This window comes from Centropristis striata, chromosome 3, assembly GCF_030273125.1.
Source record: "Centropristis striata isolate RG_2023a ecotype Rhode Island chromosome 3, C.striata_1.0, whole genome shotgun sequence".
Lineage (NCBI taxonomy): Eukaryota > Metazoa > Chordata > Actinopteri > Perciformes > Serranidae > Centropristis > Centropristis striata.
The window spans coordinates 9,143,655-9,165,051 of record NC_081519.1 but is presented as its reverse complement, the minus strand read 5'-3'; the positions used below and the strand labels follow the sequence as shown (position 1 = coordinate 9,165,051).

At 38.8% G+C, this 21,397-nt stretch overlaps 1 protein-coding gene across 3 annotated transcripts in view; it reads left to right on the top strand.

The window, feature by feature from the left end:
• The first annotated feature begins 218 nt into the window (after nucleotides 1-218).
• LOC131969001 (FYVE, RhoGEF and PH domain-containing protein 5-like) overlaps nucleotides 219-21,397 on the top strand; it is a 28,222-nt gene continuing 7,043 nt past the window's right edge. For 2 of the 3 annotated variants that reach the window (XM_059330106.1, XM_059330104.1), the window contains exons 1-12: nucleotides 219-461; nucleotides 1,506-4,032; nucleotides 9,621-9,768; nucleotides 10,271-10,329; nucleotides 10,433-10,463; nucleotides 11,561-11,712; nucleotides 11,817-11,973; nucleotides 15,555-15,645; nucleotides 15,739-15,789; nucleotides 16,200-16,258; nucleotides 18,769-18,840; nucleotides 19,054-19,122. In XM_059330106.1, the coding sequence (XP_059186089.1) occupies nucleotides 452-461; nucleotides 1,506-4,032; nucleotides 9,621-9,768; nucleotides 10,271-10,329; nucleotides 10,433-10,463; nucleotides 11,561-11,712; nucleotides 11,817-11,973; nucleotides 15,555-15,645; nucleotides 15,739-15,789; nucleotides 16,200-16,258; nucleotides 18,769-18,840; nucleotides 19,054-19,122 (3,426 nt within the window). In that variant the 5' untranslated portion in view covers nucleotides 219-451. The remainder of the gene's footprint in view (nucleotides 462-1,505; nucleotides 4,033-9,620; nucleotides 9,769-10,270; nucleotides 10,330-10,432; nucleotides 10,464-11,560; nucleotides 11,713-11,816; nucleotides 11,974-15,554; nucleotides 15,646-15,738; nucleotides 15,790-16,199; nucleotides 16,259-18,768; nucleotides 18,841-19,053; nucleotides 19,123-21,397) is intronic. The other variant, XM_059330105.1, reaches the window with a different exon arrangement.

Sequence of the window (21,397 nt, the reverse complement as noted above, 5' to 3'; positions counted from 1 at the left end):
ACCAGTAATAAAGCAATTATAGTGCATATATATGCATATGACATCAACATCTCACCATTCCCCGTGTTGCTGTACCAAATAGTGGCATATATTAAAATACTAATCCTTCAATTGTAGGCTGATGTGAACATTTTAACACTTGACTGGACCTGCTGCTGCTCTAACAGGGATCCTGGGCTGCGCTGAGCAAATCGAGCTGCTTTTTTCCCTCCATTTGGTTTCCAGTCGCGTCCAGCGCTCTGTAGGACGCACAAGCGAGCAGCTGAGCAGCGTTTTCCCTCTCAGAGGAAGATTAGACAGAGCTGCTGTTCAGTCACAATCTCCACTCTCTGTGTTTGCACACTTTGGCTTAGTTTGGCTCCGTTTGGCTCCGTTTTTACACGTTATTTAACATTTTGTGTACCGAAGCTGTTTTTGTGGACGAGATGTTGGAGATGGTCGCTTCGCAAAAATGAACACAGGTGAGATTTGAAATGACCAAAACCTTTATCTACTATGTGCTGGAGATTTAGTTCATTTTGAGCAACTGTGTATGAAGCATATGGAGGAAATGGCGTTTTAATTGTTCATTATTTATTTTTATGTTTGACTTTTTGTACATTCCCATGAATAGATGGTGAATCCAGCCTGAGCGACAGGAAGTGTTTTTAACGCAGTTTTTCTTGATTTCAGAGCAGAGGATCGTTTAATCGTTTAATGTCTGTAAGAGCTTTCAACGTGATCTGGCTTCAGTGAAACTAAATTGGGTGTAAATTACGTACTAAAAAAAGGAAAGGAAAATACTCTAGCAAACTTTGCAGTCATCCACAGGTCTAATACTCATTATACAATTAATACAAATATATTTAAAGTATGCTTTTTTAAACGTTTTATGTGTAGGCTAGATACATTATTATTTTCAAGAAAATTGGTGTATTATTCTCATTAGGTCCTCCAGGTGCTTCTCTGAAAGTGATCATGTTGTTCAAGAGTTAAACATATAAAATATACGTGAATTAAATGTGTTTTTTTATTTTCTGTATATGAAGTATATTTTCTCAGAGCAATAAAAAGGCAGCCTGAGAGGGGTTTCTCTTGAATCACAGGAAGTGAGTCAGGGAAATCCCTGAGATTTTTTTGTATTCTTTCTCAAAGGATGTTGAAGCAAACATTACTCCTTTTTAAGTCATTATGTCGTTTTATTATTTTATCAGATTTAGCAAATTATTAGTTTGGATAGCTCTTTCTATGGGAAAAAGCTACTAGCTGACTTGACAGGTACTTCTGTAACAAATATGTTTACATGTTGCGTGGGAAATGCTCAAACTGCGACTACATGTCAATATAATCAATATTAATATAATCAAAACAATCTAAATATGACTATTTAACAGATTGTTACAGTTGATTATGTATGAAGTTTGAGTCTTTGAGCAGTTTTAGGTCACAGGGACACAATACAAATGACCTGTATGCTATTTTAAAGCGCGTAATCTTACAGTTTCCTTTTCCTGTTGTTCTTTCAGACTGCACCAAGCCTTCTGTTGCTCCAAAGCCAAGATTTGTTTGTCACGCCAGCCTGAGGCTGCCCTCCCCTCTCATGTCTGCAGCCAGGGGTCCCAAACCTTCTATCGCCCCAAAACCTAAAGTTGCACCACCGGAGCTTAACGGCAACCAGGGAGGATGCATCAATGGCGGCTCGCTGAGTTCAGATGGCGAGGTCGATGAGGAGCATGAGAACGGTCTAGACAAAGCGGCTGTGGACAGGTCGCCAGCAGAGAAACAATTTAACGCCTACATCCTCAAATTACCAGAAAGAGATGTTCAGGGGGCGGAGGAGGAAAAGGAAGAGGAAGAAGACATGATTCAGAAGATGGACGAGGACTGGAGGTTAACTGACAGCGCACTAACAGAGGAGGTGGACTCCCTGGAAACACTTTGGGTCAGTGATGCTGGACTCACAGCTGACTCCGAGGACGTGGTGGAGATGATTGACACGGATGTGACGGAGGACATGGACGCCGAAGGATGTGACGCAGGGGAGGCGCTGGCCGACACAGACGGCCTCTCAATGGGAGACATTTCTGTTAATAGCATTGATGAGGAGGCCGGCTGCTGCTCTGCTGAAAATCATGACCTGAGGGAGAGACAGGAGAAGCTGCAGTTCAGGGAGGACGAAACAGCAGACGATTTAACGGAGTCCCTCACAGACGAACCTCTCCTCAGCAATGCAAACAAGAAGGACACTGATGAACAAGTTTTTCAAACAAATGGAGAGGAGAAAGAGGAGGAAAGTGATTGTAACATCACTTGTGACATCCTAAAGTTTCGATGTGGCCATACAATACAGGAAAAGGACAAAAACCTACAGAACATTTGCTTTCATGACTTTATCCCTGAAGACCAGAAGCAGATCTTTGATGAAACTAAGAAACATGTTCCTGTTGAGGATGATCCAACTCATGAGCCTTATTATGTCTCTTCAGAGGATATTATTAACAGAGAGATGATGCCAAGGAATAACAAAATTAATGGAGTAACACAGAATCCACTTTCATCTGAAAACAGCAGTGGAATATCAGCTGAGACATATGAGGAAACAGCAGAAAAAGGACAAACACAGTGTATGCTCTCTGAGAATTACGTGGAGGTTGGCAGAAGTCTTGAGCTCAGCAGCTACAACATCGATGAAAACAAGGGGAGGACATATCAGAAAAGGACTGAAGAACCCACAGTTCGGACAGCTGAGGCCTTTCTCGATCATGTGGATTGCCAGCCGAGGTTCAGGCTGGTGTCCATCTCAGTGCCAACGGACACCGACACCTCGCTGACGTCTTCTCTCTCGGAGAGCCAGCTGCTTTCCCCGAGTGACTCCGATGTCTTTGAAGAAGACCTGGAGGGTCACATAGTGCCGTTTCTGGACGACACCACCGACACGGAGCAGGACATCAGTGATGAGCATGTCTACGAGGATCCAGGGCACAGCTCAGAGGGCGTAAATGTTTTTCCTTTCCATAAGATGACAGCAGAGGTGCGCTCCTGCTCAATGTCTCAACGCATTAATAATAACCTGGCTGAGTTTGTTCAGAAGCCCTACATGAGTGGATTTGGACAACCTGCACTGAGCAGCAGCCCCATGTTGAACTCAACGCGGCACAAGACCTACAGCAAACCCAATTATTTGGCTCTGTACCCGCGCTCGCTCTCCATGGAGGGACAGGACATGCCTCTGGGTGTCTACAGCTACAGGGATGGATCACCAAGACAGGGAGGAGCCATTTGTTCATCTGGAAGCTTCTCACGGTGCTCGCCTCTGTCCTCCAGCGGCTTGTCCACTCCGACATCCGTGGTGGATATCCCTCCTCCGTTTCAGCTGGCCTACATCACCAAGAGGCCCATCACAAAGAGTTCCCCCTCGCTTTTCACCGAAGTAGACTCAGCAGAGAAAAACAGAAAAAAGAAATCCTCCATTAAGCGTTTCCTGATGCTAAAATTTAGGCGGAAAACGGAGAGCAAACCTGTGGTTGATGTCAACCCATCCTTGTTTAAGCCCTCAGCAGAGTCCAGCCACCACACACCCAGCAGACTGCTGGATCTAGATAGACGCAGCATCAGTAGCTCTCCACAGCTCCACTCACGCTCTGCTAGTAAACCCCACGGTTCATCCGAGCCAGCCTCTGCCTTCTTGCTCTACCAGGAAAGCAAAAGAAAAGGGAACTCCGTGGCTTTTCTTAACCGCAGCGTCATCCGGGTGGAGTCCTTTGAGGACCGCTCCCGTGTGCCTTTCACACCTCTGCCTATGACCAAGCCTCGCTCCATCTCCTTCCCCAACACAGATACCTCAGACTACGAGAATGTTCCCGCCATCAGCTCGGATTACGAGAACCTTCAGGTCCCACAGAGGAGGCCTGTCCGGCAGGTGCCCTACACAGAGTTCTTTGACCGTCCCAGTCGGATGCTGTCCTCTGCCAACGACACCGATGGTTATGTAGACATGAGCAGCCTCCCCGGGTTCAAGAATAAAACTCAGTCAACTGAACAGGAAACAGAAAGGTACGTACACCATGCTAGCAGCTCTGTGATGGTATAGTAAAGCTAAACGCTAACATGATGTTGCACAGTTTTAATGTTTATTCCTTTCACACCTCTTCCTGACTAGACGCAAATGGATCAACATCATATTGTTTCAGTTTTTCCCAATGAAAATGTCCTATTGTAGCCTGCTCTGTGCATCAGTGAACTTGCAAAGCGGCATTGCTTCTCTGAAAGAACTCTCACCCACGCTCAGTGTTTTGGGGGTCTTTTTGCCTTTATTTGATAGTACTCAGCCTTTAGTTCGCTCCACCTGGACGCTATTTTTGCAAAGTTTGGCGCACATGCTCCATCTCAATCTGTTTTCATTGGTAAAAATCCTGTAACGGAAAGTTAATTAATATCTTTTAAGTTGACAAAAACATAATTGTTGTAGTCTAGTACTTATAGAAACTTAAGAAAATTATGTTAGTTATGAATAGATAACTTTTACATAGGCCTGTCACGATAATTACTATATCGACTTATTTTTCGATATATAAAAATGGACACGATAGTTTTTTGATGAACTCAATATATTTTTGTTTACATGCCTGACTTTTTGTGCTTTTTTGTGTTGTGTTTAAAGTATTGTGCAAATGTTTGACAAGCAGTACAAATTGCCGGGAAAAAAAAACGATATCTCCCAAGTAGCCATTCCAGCTGTGTATATGTTATCTTAATATAATATAACATAATGATTATCTCATTGCAATTTTTTGTTAACAGAGCCTGAAAGTCTATTTTATTTGTTTTGGTTGTAGTTTATTTATTTGTTTTATTTATCTAGGATATTATTTCTTTTCCACATTTCAATTCCAATGTTTAATATTCTTGAGATTAAAAACTGCATTGCTGTGGAAAAGGATGTACTTATTATGCTCTAATTTCATTATAAAACTAAAACAACATCGATACAACAATACTATCGTTCATCGTGATAGTTTCTGGGAAAATATATCATCCTAAAAAATGTGTTATCGTGACAAGCCTACTTACACACTTATTTGCAGAGAGGATTTTCATAACAGAAAAAAACAACTCATCCCTTCATCACACTGCAACATCACGTATAATATCTGAGCAATTTTTCGATCACTCATAACACTCACACAGTACGTTAGGCAGAGGTGTGAGTTAGTTTATTGTGTAAGCGTGCTAACATTTGCAGGTATTTCATCATAAACCAAAGAAGTGAACAAATTTAAATTTTGATTTGATGATGGTGCTAGAGAAAAGCAGAGGAATCATCATCTTTGGGATTCATCCTCTGGGGCACATGATTGTCTGTACAAAACTTTCATGGCAATCCATCCAATAGTTGTTGAGATATTTCATTGCCTTCTATAGGGCCGTGCCGCCTGACTAAAACTTGTGTGTGAACAAAGCGTGTGTTAATGTAGATTGATGCGACTGGACATAATATTTGCGGTCCTTGCCATCTTTTACACTGAGCACAAGTCTTTTTTATTACTGCTCGGCCACTGTGTGGGTTTAACAATGCCCCTGGGGAGGAGGATTTATAACTATTTATTATGTTGAATCCCCTGACGCTGCGATCACAGCAGACATGGAAGTGGTGATCAGTGGTCGGGAGGTCAGAGCAGCAGCTTCCCTCATGCTTTACAGACTAAGCCTCAGCTGTGTGTTGTCGGGGCTTGTTGGGTGGTAGGGAAGGATACGCTGGAGGTGGTGTCGGAGGTGGGGGTGGTCTCTTCAGATCTAAAACAGGCCGCTTTCATTCATAAATCATCTTTTTAGGTGTAAAAACAGCCCCATGTGTTGATGGTGGAGGAAGAGCCTCTCGCCTCCCTGCTGTGGAGTTATTTGTTGGTATGATCAGCCATGCTGCGCTGACATTAACCCATCCCCCCTGCATTCCTGTTGGCTGTGCCCATATCATACAGGCCGCTCAGGATGATTAATAGTCAGAGCATTTTGGAGTCATTGCTCTTCTCGAGCCAGTCAGGAACAACAGGCTGAGATAAAATCTCAGTATGTTCTGTAGTCAGCAGTTGTTCACTGCAGTGCTTCCCTCTCATCATCGTTGTGGTTGTGTGTGCAAGAAATACTGTACAACAAAAGCAGCCTTTTAGTTTGATAATAAAAGTTAATCATTTGAGCTCTCTAAGGGACTCAAACCGACACAATACACATTGATATATACAGTAATTACAACATCTTCATTCTCTCCTCTTCTTTTTAATGTTCAGAAGTGTTTAACATGTTTTTTATTGTACACTTTAACATGGACTTCGTCTCAGGGTCTGACTGGTTGCAATAAACAAAATATGTCAGATTGTATAGAAGTCAATGAGAAAATGACCCTATTTCTCACTTGATTTATTATTATTATTATTATTATTATTATTATAATTATTATAATTATTATTATTATTATTATTATTATTATTATTATTATTATTATTATTATTATTATTAATAATAATAATAAACATTTTCCTAATGAGTTTATGGTCTCATATTACTAATTTCAAGTGTTCTTCAATACAGCCTAACATTCATTAAGTAAAATAAAGTCCTATTTACAGTAAAACAGACAATATAGCTTTCGGGCGGAACTACCACAATGCACTGCATGTTTTAATCTTTGACTCATTCACAGTGTATTTTCACTTCAAGTTAATTGTAACATTGTCACCTAAAAATTTCTTTTTCAACGTTTGGCTGTTTATTTTGATTTATGGATGCACCTTGCTAACCAAGCTGGCTGACAAACGCCAGTGCTGGCTGATAACTAAGCATCCTCCACCCTGTCTTCAAAATAAGGTCACTTCCTGTTCCAAAAAGCCAAAATGGCTACAGCCAAAACACTACACTCTGGACTTCAAAACCATAGTTCACAAAACAATGGGTACCTATGGGTATTATACAGTGTAATACACTTATTTTTTGACTAAGATTAAGATTAATTACTTTATTAATCCCACAATGGGGAAATTCAACCTCTGCATTTAACCCATCCTTTTTTTTTTTACACACAAGTGAACACACCATGCAAGGAGCAGTGGGTAGCACATTACTGCGCCCGGAGAGCTGTGCATGGGAGTTAGGTGCCTTGCTCAAGGGCACTTCAGTCCTAGACCTGTCAGTACCGGGATTCGAACCGGATCTAGGCCACGGACTGCCCATGTCCACTGACTATGGATAACTAACTATTAATGTTTAAAATGGTGTTAAAAATCTTTTACTGTAGTATTCAGATTTGAGATATTTGTCTTTAGTTGTTAAAAGCTTTTGGCTGTGCATGTGCCTTAAATAGCTGTAGATTAGGAGGCATAGTCGCATTAGTAGAGCTAAAAGTAACTGAACTTCCTCTGCTGAATTATTAATGGATTGCTAAAAACAATTTTGTTATTAGAATCAGATAACTCAAAAGTTGCTGTATATGTAAATTAGCTGCCATCTTGAAGAATGTCCTACTTATCTTACTTATCTTTACTAGTTATCTTGCACTTAAGTTGCATATTTTGCATGTACTGTATATCATGCAACTATGACCCTGAGTAAATCAAATCTGAAATTAAATTGTAAATGAAACTTGTTATCCCACACTACTGTTAATGCAAATTAGGGCAGGTAAGACTTCAAAGTTTGGATTGGGTGCCTCATTAAGCACCTGCTCCTCTTTTATATCATTGCTTTCCCAATAAAAGAATGCACAACTGCAAAAGCTACATGCCTTTTTGCAAGAACCTGAGCTTTCTGTGCTAACACTAAACAAAAACTATAATTTTCCACACTTTGAGCTTCCAGTGAACACAGCGTCTGTAATCACAGCAAAGTAATATCCGGACGGACAGCGGTTAGATTTGCAGTGGCCTGGAGGGGCAACATTAACACATCATACTTGGGAGATCATTTGCTCCATCACTGCTATCACTGGAACAAATAGGCTCACCAATGAACCTGAGGCAAAATGAAAATGGATATTTTTTTTTATCTCCTTCTGTAATTTATCTCTATAGATTTCGCCTTGAGCCTTGATACAACAGAGCAGGCCTGTGAGAAGTGACAGAGGCAGTTTCTGTGGGGCTGATATAAAAGCCTAATATAGAAACCGTGCATGTAGTTCAAACACCCCCCCGGTGTCTCATCTGAAGTTTGATCCAGTGAGCAGTAATGGGCCATGCAGCTCTAATGTGTGTGATGCAGAGATCTGAACGGCTCACATATGTTCTTCATACGTAGCTAATTTGCATCTCAGTGGGACTAAATCCACCGGTGCTTGGAGTGAAACATGGTAGGAGCATTGGTGGGGCGGTTGGTCACATAGAGGACTACTACATCACTACTGTAACTTAAGGAGGTGTTTTTATTTGCATAGCTTACTCTCCCCACTGAGCCGCAGCCATTAGCATATTCATTTGGGCTCCCTGCAGAAGAGAACATCATAGCATAAAATTCAGACATGCGTCCCTGGTTGGGTACTGTTGTCACCGCGGGCTTTTCAGGATCAGTTTATTGGCTTCTCTACACCGGAAATGTTTTATCTATTCACATTTTCTTCTAACACTGAATATGTTTATTATAGCGATATTTCAGTGTAGAGGACCAAACGTACCATAAAGATGGCTTGGGTGGCTGAATGAAATTCATCTGCTTTATTCTCACATGAATGAGGACAAAGCACAGTTTATGTAATAAAACCATTGAGTCAAACAGTTACTGGTGGTTCCCAACCTGGCAGTCAGCACCCAGCAAAGGGGTCACAAGATGAATGAAGGTCACATATTGTAAAAAGTGAGATTTTTTAAATTATAGAGCAGGTCAAGGGGCTGTGAAAGACTGTGAAAGTATAAGGGCTGGATTTGAATATTCAACTATTTGGATATTCATTTGTTGCAAAGGTATCGGGCTTTAATTTTGGGATTCGGATATTCATGTACACAATGTGTCTTGTACACAATCAGGGGTTTCTAATCTCTGACTCGATGCAACTGAGTGGTTTGCAACTTGATGCTAATCAGTTAACCCCCCTGTTATGTTGCAGGTGAAATTGACCCATTTCAAAGTTTAAAAATCTAAAAAAAATTGTTAAAAGTTTTTTTCTTGGCTTAATAAGTGTAACCAACATATGCAATGAAAACAGTTCATTTCACATATTTGCATGTTTATATTACATAGATACTGAGATGACTAGTGTTCATTTATCAACATAACATAAAAGAAAAAACATGTTAAATAAAATTTTCATGTAATGTAAAACTACTGCATTTTATATGTAGATCTTTCAAATGTACATAAAAAAGGTTTTAACATGCATTTTGTATAAAAAAAAACAAGTGAATTATCTTCATTGAACCATGATCTGTGAGAGGTAAAGAACACCATTGCACTGTGATTGATATGGTTAGTAATGGAGTTAATCATGAAATATAAACCATGTTTTTGGGGATTTTTTGGTTTCTGACACTTTTGGATAATTAAACATAATACTGTTCGTGAGAAACGAACATAACAGGGTTAATTACTTTACTGTTTACTTACTGTATGTATTTGTTGTATGTCTGCTATATATAACCATAGCAACCCTTCTTTCTCACCAGTGCCTACACCGAAGCCTACAATGTGTGTTCGCTGGCTGTTGCTCCACAGAACATCTCAGTCTGTGACGGAGAGACAGCGGGTGAGGAAGACCAAGGACGCACCTCTGAGGAGGAAGACGGAGGTGCAGATAGCATTTATGATAAACAGGTTAGTTCTGACTAATGTGTGTTGAATTTGTGTCAAGGTGGAAATAATTATTATTACTACGGCATGTTTTATCATTTTAGATATCTGTATGGAATTGGAAAAAAATGGTAGTTTATTATTCATGAATCAATTGATAATGTCAGTTTCCTGTTTTCACCCAAGACTTCATTTAAAGTCAATGGATTTGTTTTTGTGTCACCTTTTTCCAAATGGTGGGCAGAAATGATGATATGTTTGAAGAAAAAACAGAACAACTAAAACAAAGTGAACTGTTTTTCACCTTGGGCAATTGCAAAATTGCCCTCACAAGCCAGGATTTTAATGCGGGTTAATGGAGGTTAATGGGCTACTACAAGGCTGTCCTCATTATTTAGAATTTGATTGCTGCGTAGAGACGATGTGGAGGGGGGGGGGGCAGCTATATTTATTGAACTTGTGCCAAAATGCTTCAGCTCTTACGAACCCCGGGCTTATTACAAGTAAATAATATGATTGTTTGCAGCCTGATGGCCGATCCAGAGCCTTTTACGTTGCAAAAGAGCTGGTGGACACGGAGAGATTGTAAGTTAAATGTCGATTAATTTGCCTTATCAAACATCGCAGCTAATCCGTCAAAACTAACCAGGTTCCCTGTTTGATTGTGTTTTTATTTCTCTGTCCACAGACACGTGAAAACCCTCAAGCTCCTCCAGGAGGTAAGTGATGCATCTATGTTCTTTACAATAGAAATATAATTATCATTCATCTAGATATTCTCTGTGTGAGGGACTTATAGAAGTTTCTACATTTGGCTAGGGTGGGCTGTCTGAGCTCTGTGTGACTTAAATTTTACTAAAGCTATATATATTTTTGTCAGTTCTTTTAAAGGAAGTTATTTTGTGTTGATTTTGGCAGCAAAGCAACAAAAGTGGTGTTTCCATCCACCATAGCCTCGTGACCTTAAAATCTGGGTACCACATGCAATTGTTTTTTAAAGTGAATTAAAGAAAGAAGCAACTAATTTGGAATTCTGTTTTTTTAAGCATAGCAGTGAGGTGAAGTATGTATTTTTGGCTACACAAGATTAATAACTGTAATATGTCTCACAAATAGACACATTATGTACCAATCTACAACTAGGGTCTGGTGAATGACCGACTAAGGTTGTCCCTTTTAACTTTTTTTTTGTTTTTTCAGTTGATTCCTTTCTGTTCTCTTTGCTATTCTTGCCCCAGTAACTTTGCCTGGGAAAATATAAACATAGGCTCTTCAGTCCGCCTGCTGTAAATTGTTTTGTGTGAATTTACAGGTAATCAGGCCCGGGGACAGGCATTAAGAATAACGCTAGAAATTGCCAATTTTCTTGCTAATGTTGTCATTTGCTTATTTAAGTCATATAGAGGCATCAGTATTAAATTAAGACTGTTTAACAACCATTTCATTGCAGCTGCATTAACCAGAGTAGATTCACAGAGCACAGATAATCATTTCTAGGAAACATTTGCTCGACACTCAGTCACATTCACACCTAAAAGCTGCACACTACACGTGAAAAACAAATGCCGCCCTCTCCCTTCCTTTTGCTAGATTAATCTCGTGACTGTCACGGCTTCAGTGTTCTTATCAATGATGAGATTTTTTATACAATAACTCATGTACCTCCTGATGTCAGATATTATCTTGTTACAGTATTGTTGAAGAAGGGAAGAAAAACACAGGAGGAATGTAAACTTTAGTGAAACTGTAAGATTAGTAATATTTTTAACACAAACGGTGTAAAATAACTGTTCCTCTACACTTGCATGTGTGCCAGGACTTCCGGGAAGCGGTGGCGGCAGCAGTCGGGGACGAGGGGGAACCCGTGTTGGATGAAGACAGACTTCGAGAGATTCTCAACGAGCTGCCTGATGTGTACACCCTGCACCGCCGAATTCTCACCGAGCTGGAGAATCGAATCCGGAACTGGTGAGACAGTGTCCAATGCTGTTGATACTGAGATGCACACACATATGCTGTAACTAAAAAGAAATTACCTTTCACACTCTCACATTTGTGTCTTTATCATTCAGGGATGAGAGTCAGAGGATTGCAGACATCTTTCTATCCAGAAAAGCAGAGTTCCTGGTTTTCACCACTTATATTGGCCACTACGATCGAAGTATGAATCTGCTGGACGACAGCTGCCGAACTTCACCGGCCTTTGCAGCCGTTGTTCACCAGTTTGAGGTCAGACAGGCATTTCTAGGTCTAGACACAAACCATGTAATGCATCACATAACATCTTTTTCTTAAGGAAGCTCAGATCTTTTGACATCTGTAGTAAGATGCTGCAGATGTTTCATCAGTCTGTGATGGTAGTGTGTTGTTTTATGCTGCAGTCTGCTGGGGAGGCAGCATCAGACAGAGCTGCAAGGCGGTTAAACACACTCTAAAGAGCTGGTTCTGTGGTTGGAGCCAGGTTGGACACACTGGAGGAGGTGGTGGAGAGATGACCTGTCAAGATGTTTGAGGCCATCTTGAAATACCCGGATCATCCGCTACACAAAACCTTTATGGACCAAAAAAACAGCAGTAGACGGCTCCTCTCTCTCCGTTGCAGGACGGAATTTCCCCTCTGGGATAAATAAAGTAATCTTGATTGATTTGATTTGAATACAATCCATAAAAATCAACATTTAAAAGCATAAATGTAACAAACACGCATAACACGATATGCATAGATCTCTCCGAGGACTCAATGCCGTCTGATGTGCTGACGGGAAAACATGCACTATAACTGACTGTCAGGTGGCCCTCATTATTGTGAGGTTTAAACTGCAGCTTCCCCTACTTGAAAAGGCAGCTTGCTTCAGAAGATTTGACTGCAATTCAATCAATGACCAAGATTCAGCTTTCTTTCTTTTCTCTCTTTTATTTTGAAAGTTGCCAAAGCCAATTAGAGGTGAAAAACACAAAACACAAACACAAATAGAAGGTCAAGAAAAATGTAACCCAAGAAACCATAATCTGTCAATAAGCCACAATCAACATAACCCAAAATCAAATACTACATTTTTAAAGAACCAGAAAGTAATCTTGAAAATAAGTGGAAAATACCCATATTTAGAGCACCCGAAATGAATTAAATACATTTTAAAGCGCTGTCTAATGATGATTTTAACCTTAGCAGCTTTTAACTCCTGTAAATGCTCACATCATTCTTTATCAAATTACTTTTAGCTTGAATAGTTTAAATAAATACTCCACATTATTAACTGTGCTTTCAACCCACTAAAATAATATATAACATTTTAACTTCCATTTTAATCACATAACTTATTTAATACTTCACATTTTAACCTGAATTTCATCACATACTTTGTCCACAGCCCCAACCCCAATGCAAATATAATGAATGTCGTTATTTAACACAAGTTAAAACTTATGTAGGTAGAGTGTTGTCTTATTGGTTTTTATCATTTAATTAATGCTGGGCTATGCAGATTTCCGGAAATACAGCACTTTTGCGCATTGCTCTAATGCGTAAACAACAAGAAAACAGGTCAACTGGGAACATTTGGCATAATTAAAGATTTTAATAGAGAACACTTTATGAGGTGGTGAAATATTACAGATGGTTTGATTAAAAATAACAGCTAAACTTTGCTTTAAACTTCATATATTTGATAGTTATCAAGAGCCTCACTTATCTCCGCAACATTATCTCTTATCAGCAGAGTTCAGTGTGTGTGTGTGTGTGTGTGTGTGTGTGTGTTAGTGTACAGTGACAGTGTGTGTCTCGTGGGAGCAGAGATGGTGATGGTTAAGTATGCAGCTCCGGCCTGTGCGTGTGTGAGAGAGAAGAGAATCCGTGTGACTAAAAGCAAAAGGCAGACAGCTAAGTGAATAAAAGTAGTGATTTAATTTAAAGCAACACTGTGTTCTTGGCTGTTAAAAGTAACCGTCATGGCACCCAAAGGAAAAATACAACCCGCATGTTCAGGTGTTAAGAAATAATATGTTTGGTTTGAGCAGCTCACAACAACAATTAACTGCTGATCGTTTCTTTTAAAAACAGAGCGATCTTAAAATTTATGTAGGTTGCATTTCCCAACATATCCAAAGAATGCACTCTAGTGAGCTGTTATAATTAGTCTCAATTAAATGGACACACACAAGGCTGTTTTTAAAACCAGTCAGCCATAGAAGCTATTAAGTTGATTATTAAGTTTAAAGTGTGAAACATATTAAAAAGGAAACAGGATATACGATAGAAGGCTCGACAGTTCAACAGGGAGGCTGCAGCATCTGTTCACCATCCACTCTTTAATTTATAATCAGATATTACACAGCCATGGACAAAGGAGTTTTCAATATTTTCCTTCCATTTTATAGACCACCGAGGAGACTTGGCAGAAAGTCTTTGCAGAGCAGGGCAGTTTTCTCTGTCTGATTTAAGAGCACCCACGTTTAAAAGTCCACTGATTCTCCTCAGCACTTTGTGTATTGATGTCCATGCAGTAAGCTGTTTTCTCTCTGCTGTCTTTCATCATTATGAGTTCCACTGATTATCATTTTGAGATGTTATATATGGGATTTGCTTTTTCTGGCTTCCAGGTTTATTCCACTTTATGCTGCACACTTAACATTTGCAGTCCGTTTTCCTGCTGGCCCTGTCGTAGACTTTACATCGCTATTACATCACAAAAAATGTATATCACTTTTTTTTTACCCCAAGTAAAATTTCACATGTATCAAACCACTGTGGATCAAAACTTCATAATAGAAAGAGTCATAATTGACTTTGCCGTGGGAGGTGTCCCCACCAATGGTTTCTTTAATTATTGTGGTTTATGGAGAAAGTGCTTTTTGAGCAGCAGGGGATTTTTTTGTTGCTCAACTGTAAGAGGCTACTCGGAAAAATTGCCTGCAAGACTCAGAGTTGGTGTTGAATCCAGTGTATAATACACCCAGAGCAGTGGTGGAAAGTAACTAAGTACATTTACTCAAGTACTGTACTTAAGTACAATTTTGAGGTACTTGTACTTTACTTCAGTATTTCCATTTTATATAACTTTATACTTTTACTCGCCTACATTAAGCTGCCAGCTTTAGTTACTTTTCAGGTCAAGATTTAACATAAAAAACATGATAAATTTAAGGTGATTAGACATTTTTATAAATTAAACCTCATACCAGTATATTTAGTAGTTAAAATGAGCCCTACCTTGAGACAGTTAAAACGCTCCTTGCATAAATGCATCAATACAAGAATATATATACAGTGTATATAAATTTATATACACAAGTACCTTTACTTTTGAATGCAGGGCTTTTACTTAGGTAATGGATTTGAATACTTTTTCCACCACTGATCCAGAGCGATCGTTTGAAGTAAGAATAACCAGAAGCTGCATACTGACATAATATGACAAAATATGACCATCCTGGTATTTCTGGCATACTGCTTTTAACATCCTAAATCTTTTTCAAGTATTGGAACACATCCATAGAGACATGCAGGACTGCTGTCTTTTCACATTTGTCCTGTGAGGCGCCGTGCTGACCAGCAGTCTGTGTTATTGGCCCTTGTTCACATTTTAAAAATGAGGGGTTGTTCTACTCAAAGCTCCAGTGTTGCTGTTTAATTTGCTTCAGAGTGCAACTTTTATTTTTTCTCTATGGAAGCTTTTTTCACACTCGTGATCCCCTTGACTGTTTTGAATAATCTGAGATGTAATTTGGCCAAAGTTCACAGTAACTCTGGCCCTAATGTGCTGCAATGATACAGTGCAAGTGCTGAATTTGTATTGTTTTATATGTCTCAGCAGCAGAGTCCAGCTGGTGATAAAGTGTCTCTGAAACATCAGCTGCTGCAGGTCATTGTGCGTGTGGCTCAGTACCGCATGCTCCTCACAGGTGAGAAGATTTAAGTATCTTTTCTGATGAATTCACTCATAGTGGTTGAACTCCTGACTCAGGAGACAATCATTTCTCTCCTTCCTCTCACAGATTACCTGAACAACCTCTCCCCCGATTCCAAGGAATATGAAGACACCCAAGGTACCATAAACAAACAAACAAACAGACCGAGCGTGGACAGAGGCAGCCACTCTCAGGAGAGCCTTACTGTCCTGTCTTTACAGGGAATTTATTTGCTTTTATTCTGTATGGAGAGACGGCCATGAAAGAGCCAATTTAGATTTTTTGTGTGTGGTGGAAACCCACCAGGCAGTCGTTTCAGCTCTCTTCTGTGTGAAGACTGTAATGTGTAATTCATGAGATGGCCAGTGCAGCGACAATATCTCTTATCTCCAGTAAGGGAGCCACCCCTGTCCAGACTGTCACTTCAGGTTTTATGTTTTCTACATAGAGAAGAACAAAGGAACATCTTCTCTGTTATGAATATTCATTTTTCACTTTCTTACATGTAGTGTCTTTCCTGATTTCTCTCTGTATGTTTGTTTTTACAGCTGCTGTGGCTGTAGTGTCTGACATTGCAGATCAAGCAAATGACAGCTTAAAACATGGGGTAAGTGTCATGTATATATACACTACCGCTCTAAAATTTAGGGTCACTTAGAATTGTCCTTAATTTTGCACAATTTTTTACAATTAAAATAACAGACATACAGTCTAGACATTGTTAATGTGGCAAAACGGCTGATTTTCCTATTATGTCTATTATATTGTCAGCAACCATCACTCCTGTGTTTCAGTGGCACATTGTATTAATCCACGTTTATAGTGTTGAAAGACTGATTGGTCATTAAAACACTTGTCATTATCTTAGCACAGCTGAAACTGTTTTGTGCTGATTTGCTGAAGCAATAAAATTATCCTTCCTCAGGCTAGTTGAGTATCTAGAGGTAAAGTTGGAGATTTGTATAGGTTTAAATTATTATTTCTACCCTTGTCACTGTCTTAACTATATTTCCGATTCATTTTTTTTAACTCAATCATGAATAAAACAGTTTTTTTTATGGAAACAGCACAGACATTTTTTGGGTGACCCCAAACTTTTGAGCACTAGTGAATATATAACTCTTGAACTGAATAAACAAGCATTTACATCGTATTTTGACCTAAACCTGTGCCAGTACTCAACACACAGATGCTTAACACGCATCTATGGAATCTCTCAGCTCAGTGCTTTCAACAATCTGGGTTGGATCTGTTTTTTCTCTAATTCTGTAAACGTACATATATCATCCACCTAAAGTTAAAAGTCCTGAACAGATTATTAAAGAAGGAAAGTTGAGTGCTTCCCGAGTAAATGTAGCGTCACAGTACAGGTTTGACTAAATGTATACAGAGGGAGAAATATGAGTGTTTTCACTTCAACAAGTAATCAAACCTAAAAACTGTCTCCCATTTCTAGTGTTAGAATATAAATATCAGCCCTGTGGGGAAATGTAGTCGTTACAGCAGCTCAAGATACAGACAGGGTATAAAAAAACAAAATATAGAATAAAAAATGAGACATATACATACATAATGTACATACATAATACACAATTTGTATGCATACAATTAACATGGCTGCTATTTGGCATTTATTATTAATATTGCACACAGGTTTTTTTAGTTGTTGTTTTTTTGTCCTAATTTAGTATTTTGCATATTACTGTGTCTTTGGAGACCTCTGTGTCTTGTTGACTATGTAATATTGTAAGTTGATTAGAACTGTGTAGTACTATTGCCCCCTTTGGACAATAATGTATATTTTACTTACCTTTCTTTCCAATTTAACTTTCTTTCAAACTGTTATTGGGTAGAGCAGTGTATCCCGACATTTCTATGGAAATAACTGTTGGATGGATTGCCATCAAATGTGGTACAGACTCCCCGGGGATAGATCATTATTACTGGTGATACCATGACTTTTCCTTTAGTGCCTTCAGTAGGTCAAAATTTTCAGTTATCCAGTGAAATATCAATATCTACCAGATGGATCGGCACAAAATTCTGTACAGACACTTATGTTGATGTTCATACTGTGTAGAAAGTCATGTATATCAAGCAATATGGGAAAGAATTTGGCTTTCAGAACTTAAGCATTTAGTGTCTTTGGTATCTAAATGCTCATTGCAAGTTGTCTAAAGATTCAAAGAGAGGCTCTAATGAATGAATAATTTCATATTTGCACTTTGTAAGGTAAGGTTAAAACATTATTTACATCATTTAAGCTATTCATATGTTGCAATTAAAAACGATTTATTCTGTCTGTATTTAAATTGGGAAAAGGCACATGTAGTAGTAAAGATGGTGATATATTGTATTTTCCATGTTACAGTTTTCACTCTGTCTTTGTATGAAGAACTAGGAGCCACAGTAAACAGCTTGTGAAGCTTACTTGGATAGCTGCAGCTGCTACACTGTAGTGAAGACATGCAGTCATGGAAAAAATTATTAGACTATTGTTTTCTTCAATTTCTTGTTCATTTTGAGGCCTGGTTCAACCAAAGGTACATTTGTTTGGACAAATATAATGCTCACAACAAAAACAACTCATAAGAGTTTAATTTAAGAACTGATTTCTAGCCATTTACCATGGTTATCTTGATAATGATTTTGGTTATTATCAAGATAACCATGGTAAATGGTTAGGTAGCAGCTCTTAAATATAAACTCTTATGAACTATTTTTGTTCTTACCATTTTATGTTGTACTCCTTGTCCAAACAGATGTATGTTTAGTTGTACCAGGCATTAAAATGAACAAGAAATTGAAGAAAACAAGGGTGGCCTAATATTTTTTTCCATGACTGTATGTGTTCTGATGGATGCAGTAATTGTAGTTAGAGCTGCAGAAAAATGGCATTTCTAAATAATATGGCTCATTCTGAAGAGAACATGGCTGCCTGATGCAGGTGATAATATTTCTTAAACAAAGGGAGTTGTAAAAAATAGCCAAGCAGATGAAAATAGTTTGGGATTTACTGTTAAATAACTGGTCATGGACTCTGTCACCATTTCTGTCTTGGTGTTTTCTCATTTTCCTCTCCCTGTCTCTTTGTTCTTTTCTGTCTTTGTGTCTCAGGAGAACTTGTTGCGTCTGGTCAACATAGAGTACAGTGTTCGTGGCCAGCGGGACCTTCTGCAGCCTGGCAGGGTATGACTCTGATAACAGCATTGTTTGTCTGCCAGCCCACCCTGTCTGCCCCGCACCGCCCCTGTGCTGCCCTTTACACAATCATTCAGCTGGGAATCCCCAGCCGGCCCGGTTTTAAAACAACATTAATTATTGCAGATGCCCTCTGGGTGTCATGATCAGTTGATTAGTGAAGTGTTCAGTTTGGTTCTGTCTATGCGTTTTTTTAACCAGGTCTTTGTGAAGGAGGGCACCCTGATGAAGGTCAGCAGGAAGAGCAGACAGCCCCGCCATCTGTTTTTGGTAAATCCTGCTTCCTGTTTTTCATATTTCTAAATTAACAAACACATGCCAGTGGTGATGTTTTATAATCTTTGTATTTTCTTCATCATGTAGCCAAGTCCCCTAGATGTCTCTGTGTGAAATGTAGAGTCATGCATTTTCTGTCTGCTGCGTTTCTGTGTCCAGACTGAGCTATTAAGAGCAGAGTTTCCTGGCAGGATGTTTCTGAATGCTGACTTCCTGTACCAGTTCTTTACTGACAGCACAGGGAAGGTCAACTCCAGCTCCTTGTCTGTGTGCACCTGCAAACTTTTATTATTTTAAATCTGCCAGTTAAATATTTAAGGAAAAGTTCACCCCCAAATCAACAATACATATTTTATATCTTACCTGTCGTGATATATATAAATATAGATCGTTTTGGTGTGAGTTTATTGGAGATATGAGCCGTATCAAATATGATGGAATCAAATAGCACTCAGCTTATGGTGCCCAAAAACATACATTTAAAAATTTAAATAACAATGTATCTTTCCAGAAATAATGACCCCGTTGCTCAAGGTAATCCACAAACCTTGTTGTGTGCAGAGTCAAGTAGTAACTATTTTCTTTCTATCAGTGTATCACAGCGCAGAAGGAAGAATTAAATCTGCCCCCCGCACAATCCTGTCGTTCAGCAGAAAGAAAATATTTTTCTGCTATTTTATTGTCAAAAAATCATCTAGGTCCATTATATTCGAGAGGAAGCAGACATCTCTAGAATAATAAATAGACCTGCAGGGAAGAGGAGAATATGTGTTTTTGATTCGGGGTGAACTGTCCCTTTTAACAAAGACAGCGCTTCCAGTTGACTAAGATCATGCTCAAGAACATAGGAACGTAGGGAGATGGGATCTAACTGATAAAGATGTGTGTCTAAACTAAGTCACACTGTAATTTCTGTCATTTTTCACCATCCTGTCAATACGTCATTTATTTCATTAAAGAGGCCATAAAAAAGAGGGATTCAAAGAGGCAGAAGAAACACGGTGGTTTCTAAAAATCCTAACATATAGATAGCTCTGAAATGTTTTAATCGAGAGAGATTAGAAAATGAAACGCCTTCGCAAATCATCCATAGAGCATCATCAAAGCACTTTGCTTTTCCCTCCTGTGGCGTTTTTGAAATTTGCGGTCTGGGTTCAACACTAAAAAAGCTCGTAAATGTCTCTTCTGGAGGAATGTTGGCAATCATCGCTGTATAACTTTTATCCTGCCAGTTTATCCACCCAGACGCTGGTCACGTGTTATCAGCTGTTATTAATGTTGGAGGCAGCATCATAAAAAAAGTCTGCAGGAGTTGCCGATCTCATAACAAAATACTCAAACACACTGGAAATATGATACAGAGGTTAATGATCCAGTTTGATGTAGATACTTTTTCTATGTACTGAAGTATCTCATTCATGTGTCATCATAAAAATTCAAGGTAGGGGTTTTAAATTTATAGGTCCCCTGCACAGGGAAACTCACCCCTCTTAGCAGATAAATGCGAAAACAGTTTTCTCATGTCAAACTGTTCACATACGTCATTCCGCACAGTGAAGCTTAAACAAACAAGTGAAGAAACAATCGCTGCATTTTTATGGGTTATTCAATTTTAGTTTTGTGTTCAACATTTGTGGTCTAACCAGTAGAGAGCTCTAGTTTGGAGCGGACAATGATTTAACTGTATACATGATGAAAGTGTATACAACAAAAATTAAAATATAAATTATGGTGGTGGTGATGAAAATGCATGTGAAAGTGGGGAATATTAAAGCTGTTTAAACAGCTTAAACATTCATCATTCAACATTCATAACAAAAGATTTATCATTTAAGGAAAGTGGGTGGAATCAGCAAAAAATGATTGAAAAATAAATGAGGTGTTGAAAAATGCTTACAAATTAATAATGGAATTAATTCAATGTGTGCCTTGATCAGTGAGTTTCTTTGTGTTTTTGTGTGACTTTGGTGCTATGAAAGGTTAGTTCGGAATCATAAAATAACACTGGAATAAATTAAATGTATGAGGATTGAACAAAAAAAAATAGTGATGAAGTGTCAACTGATTTAATAGACCTATTGACATTGTATTTGAAGCAGTGTTACTCTGATAATCACACCCTTTTTCATCAGTTAATTGTTGTTTCTTCCACTCCTCATATAACTATACACCCTATCAAAAAAAGAGAAAAAAGGGAAAGTGTGATGTGATTTTTACCCATTAAATAAACTGTGTAAACTGAAAAAACTCAAGCTTTGTAGTAGAGCGC